This window comes from Puntigrus tetrazona, unplaced genomic scaffold (genome assembly GCF_018831695.1).
Source record: "Puntigrus tetrazona isolate hp1 unplaced genomic scaffold, ASM1883169v1 S000000401, whole genome shotgun sequence".
Lineage (NCBI taxonomy): Eukaryota > Metazoa > Chordata > Actinopteri > Cypriniformes > Cyprinidae > Puntigrus > Puntigrus tetrazona.
The window spans coordinates 692,501-697,500 of NW_025048054.1; the positions used below are offsets into that span (position 1 = coordinate 692,501).

The following is a 5,000-nucleotide window of genomic DNA, read 5'->3' on the forward strand; positions in this document are numbered from 1 at the left end:
GAGAGAGAGAGAGAGAGAGAGAGAGAGAGACAGAGAGAGAGAGAGAGAGACAGAGAGAGAGAGAGAGAGAGAGAGAGAGAGAGAGAGAGAGAGAGAGAGAGAGAGAGAGAGAGAGAAAGAGAAGAGAGAGAGAGAGAGAGAGAGAGAGAGAGAGAAGAGAGAAAGAGCTGAGCGACCAGCAAACACACAGATCTATTCCTGTTCAGCTGGACGACACGATACTCCCTCATTTCTCTCATAAACTTCTACCATTATGCTCCATGATGCACAAATCTATTCCTGGACCGCTTAAGTGATAAATTAAAATGAAAAATGTTTCCTTGGCAACTAACTCAAGAATGTATATATATATATTCAGAGTAAATGCTATACAGATGTCTTTATGTGAAATTTTTGTCTTAGGGCAAGAGTTATATCTAAACATCCTAAAAACAAGTTTCTCTCTGAAGCATCACTGACTTGTTTCTGACGTTTCTTAATAACGAATCAGTTTTGTCTCACTGCACCAGTCGTTTTCTTACTTGATGTGTCACTTTTATTTTGACTTCTTTTCACTTGAAGTGAATCTACAAGTGCAATAAGACAAAATGCAATTGGATTAAAGAAACATTCTTCTTTAAAGAAAGTAAGCAGTGTTGCTTTTGGAGTACATTTATTTAGTTTGGAGTATTATTTTCTGTTCCTGCTCAGTCGGCTGACATAGATAGTCCCCCGTTTCTCTTCTGTATTATTCATAAACTTCCACCGCTACATCCTCTATCTTTAACGAAGATATCAGAGTAAAAGATGACTCTCTACAGGAGCGTAAAGCCGCTCGTATTCTGGCCCGTACGGACTCAGCGAATCGAGACGCCGTGATGAAAGTCCTTCGATATCATCTGAGTGTGCAACTCTCCCGTCCGGAGCTCGCGCTTTGATGATAAAGAGGCGCACTCAGCGGGGCAAGCGTTAAAATATATCACTGAGATTAATACGTTTCTTTGAACATGAGGGACTGTAGGTAGAGAAGAGAGAGAGAGAGAGAGAGAGAGAGAGAGAGAGAGAGAGAGAGAGAGAGAGAGAGAGAGAGAGAGAGAGAGAGAGAGAGAGAGAGAGAGAGAGAGAGAGAGAGAGAGAGAGAGAGAGAGAGAGAGAGAGAGAGAGAGAGAGAGAGAGAGAGAGAGAGAGAGAGAGAGAGAGAGAGAGAGAGAGAGAGAGAGAGAGAGAGAGAGAGAGAGAGAGAGAGAGAGAGAGAGAGAGAGAGAGAGAGAGAGAGAGAGAGAGAGAGAGAGAGAGAGAGAGAGAGAGAGAGAGAGAGAGAGAGAGAGAGAGAGAGAGAGAGAGAGAGAGAGAGAGAGAGAGAGAGAGAGAGAGAGAGAGAGAGAGAGAGAGAGAGAGAGAGAGAGAGAGAGAGAGAGAGAGAGAGAGAGAGAGAGAGAGAGAGAGAGAGAGAGAGAGAGAGAGAGAGAGAGAGAGAGAGAGAGAGAGAGAGAGAGAGAGAGAGAGAGAGAGAGAGAGAGAGAGAGAGAGAGAGAGAGAGAGAGAGAGAGAGAGAGAGAGAGAGAGAGAGAGAGAGAGAGAGAGAGAGAGAGAGAGAGAGAGAGAGAGAGAGAGAGAGAGAGAGAGAGAGAGAGAGAGAGAGAGAGAGAGAGAGAGAGAGAGAGAGAGAGAGAGAGAGAGAGAGAGAGAGAGAGAGAGAGAGAGAGAGAGAGAGAGAGAGAGAGAGAGAGAGAGAGAGAGAGAGAGAGAGAGAGAGAGAGAGAGAGAGAGAGAGAGAGAGAGAGAGAGAGAGAGAGAGAGAGAGAGAGAGAGAGAGAGAGAGGAAAACAGGGTGGAAATAAAAAGTGTTATTGAGTGGTTACGGTGGAGAGATGGCCGAGAGACAGACACATTTCCTCAGCCGGCGATCACATCAGCCATGTGTGAAAGAGATGCCCAGGGCTTCAGGACCAGAGAAGAGCCCCCACACACACACACACACACACACACACACACACACACACACACTCACACACACTCACACTCACATACACACACACTTCATTAACATTACCAGGTTCTTTCAATTTTTCCATTACTTCACTTTATTTACCCTCTATATTGTCTATTTACGTATTTCAAAGCACCAAATGTTGCTTTAAACCAGTATGAGTTCATACAGGTAACATATTTTGAAGATATACGAACAAAAACGTTTGTATGAGATGTTTGTGTTCGACATGAGGGTGAGAAAATGATGACAGGGTTTAATTTTGGGGTGGATTATCGCTTTAAATGTGTGGTGTGAAGGGTTAATTTTGTAAATAAACAGCTTAAACCTGAATCGTTGAAGTATGCTGGTAAAGACAGAATTAGCTTTTGGGAAACACACTCAGATCAGGTGACCGACCCATCGTGCTCGTATCAAGCCTGCGAGTCCATCTAATCTACCTAAACCGTCAATCTGGTCTGTTTTGCTGGTTTTCGAATGGGTTTTGGGTTTGAGTCAACTTTTGTAGACTATCTAAGCCAGTTCAGACCAGTTTAGACATGTATTTTAGTCTGTCTAATCACCCACTATGGTCTATATTCTGGTTTTAAGCCTATGTGACGTCTAATCTATATCACACTGTCCAGTTTTTGTCACATTTGTTGTATGGCGTTGGTAAAATCACACTTTCTGTCACGCTTTACCGCTCTCAGCTGGTTTAGGCAGACTCACAGGCATGCTACAAGTTTAAAACCGCTTTAAAACCAGCGAAAAAGAAGTCCGGTTTGTTATGCTTGCATCTCGCGAGGGAATCCATCTAAAAACTTAAACTGTCTAGTCTACGATGTCTAACTGTGGTCTGTTTCACTGGTTTTAGGCTTGCATTAAGCTTGGAGGATTGTCTAAGCCAGTTCGGTCGAGCTTAAACAAGTATTCTGGTCTGCTTTGCTGGTTTAAATGATCACCCAAGCTTATATTAAAAATGAAAAGCCCTCCAAAACCAGAAAAACAGACCAGTATTGGTGAGCAAACTACTTTAGACTGTCTGGTCCAGTCAGTTTTAATAACAAGCATAGAAGTCCATCTAATCTCCTTAAAGTGTCTAGTCTAAAATGATTCGGTCCCTTAGTCTGGTCTGTTCTGCTGATTTTAGAAGGGTTTTGGGTTTGAATCAAGTTTTGTAGAGGCAGTTTAGACCAGCCAGGACTAGTTTCAGCAATCTTAGATGAATTTAAGCAGTTTTTTCAGACTCTTAAGAAGGAAAAAGAGATGGCATGAAGAGAGAAAAAGTGTAAAGAGGAACTGAGGAAGGTTTGGAGACGCATGCAAACAGAAATCAATGAAATGGAGGACTCACATGGATGTGGCAAAGCATTGCTCTTGTCTGTGGGTTCGGAGGACTTCTGATATAAGGAACCTTCGGGAGAGAGGGAGGGATGAAGGGTGAGGGATGGAAATCAAATTCAACACAATCGGATTGAACGAAATCAAACAAGCCAACAAAGACATGAGTGATGAGGACGGCTGCGGACGATTCTTCTCCATTTGGTGTCACTTTTAGCCTCTCCTGGACTCTTCCTGCAGACAAATGACGCACGAGCAAACACCGTCATCCGTCAGCTGCGTTCATTAGAGCTAACGAGCCAGTGGAATGGATGGTTTTAAGCTGATAAACAGTCCTGGAGTCAATGAGTCAAAAGCACTCGCAGCTTCCCATCTGACACAAGGACGTGAAGAATCAGCTGCACTCTGAGAGCTGGACGCTATTAGAGAAGAGCTGCCCGCTAATGTAGCATGAGCTACGGCCCTAAATCACACCCAGGAGCCCGACGGGGCCGGGGACGCCAGCGTATCTGCATATCGAGAGCACCGCAGGACCGCATTTCCATCAAACGCTTCGGTGCTGCTGCTGCGTGCGGTCCAGCATGTTCTACCCAACGGCACAAAAAAAGACAATGGTGGCGGCTGGCAACTTAAAAAAAATCACTGCCGGGGACAGAATTAACATCAAAATGATGAAAAAGAGGATCACGTGAATGATTCAATTATTAATATATATAAACAAATCTCTTGAACCGATGATTCAATGACGAACACATGTTAACGGTCACTTGAGAAACAACGCAATCGACGCCAACGTTATTTGAAGTCTTTTTAAAAGACGATTTGCTCTATTTCGATCGCTTCCATAGACGTCAGTGTTTACATGCGAACTATAAACTTTCACCCCAGTGTTTCCGAGATGAAAAATTACACTGTGTAGTTAATGTACTAGTACGGTTTTGTTTTATGGGTGTGTAAATACTAACAAAATTATTCACTTATTGCTATTATTTTGGTATCATTTTTCATGTTTAGGTCGTATTACAACCCAAAATGAAGACCGAGTTTAAAAAAAGAAGTTTATATTTTACTTAAACTCGGTAAAAACCCTAAACAGCTCAAATTCAGCATTTGTTTTTGTCATTTAACTTCTTAAAACACATAAAGAGTTATCGTGTGTGTGTTTTGTAGCACATTCGTGAGGATTTAGGGGGAAATGTGCCTAAATGTCATGAAAACGGTCACAAAAGCAAGTAAATATTTGCATTATTTATGCAAAAGAAAGAAAGTAATGGATTTCTAACCCAAGTAGGCATTAAATGATATTTTATATAGGAGATCAGTATAAAGTACAGTATAATGCTTGGGAAGTTTGTAAAGTAAAGATTTCTAAAGAAAGACAGACACTTGAAAAGTACTTTTAAAGCAGAGTAAAAATATTCTAGTGCACTACAAAAATGCAATTTTTAAATCGAGAAGGTTTTTCTAAACAAGTAAAAATGATTGTCTTGTTCAATAAAAAAAGTAAAAACAAGCAAAATAATCTGTCAACGAGGTAAGAAAAATAATCTTGTTTTCTCTTTGAAATAAAAATAATTTTTCTTAGGCCGTTGGCATTATATTTAGCATATTTCGCACTATATTTTATAAAATATTTTTGCTGGAAACAAGAAGTGAGAAAAGCATTTAGTTGCAGTGTAGTGTCCATGTATTGAATATATTGTGACGA

General features: G+C 41.3%; 1 protein-coding gene across 2 annotated transcripts in view; it reads right to left on the bottom strand.

The window, feature by feature from the left end:
* Positions 1 to 5,000, bottom strand: part of unc5cb (unc-5 netrin receptor Cb) — a 171,493-nt gene that overhangs the window by 26,627 nt on the left and 139,866 nt on the right. The window contains exon 8 of one of the 2 annotated variants that reach the window (XM_043231727.1): positions 3,306 to 3,365. The exons of the other annotated variant lie outside the window; for it this stretch is intronic. Coding sequence (XP_043087662.1) covers positions 3,306 to 3,365 — 60 coding nt within the window. The remainder of the gene's footprint in view (positions 1 to 3,305; positions 3,366 to 5,000) is intronic. 2 annotated transcript variants of the gene reach the window in all.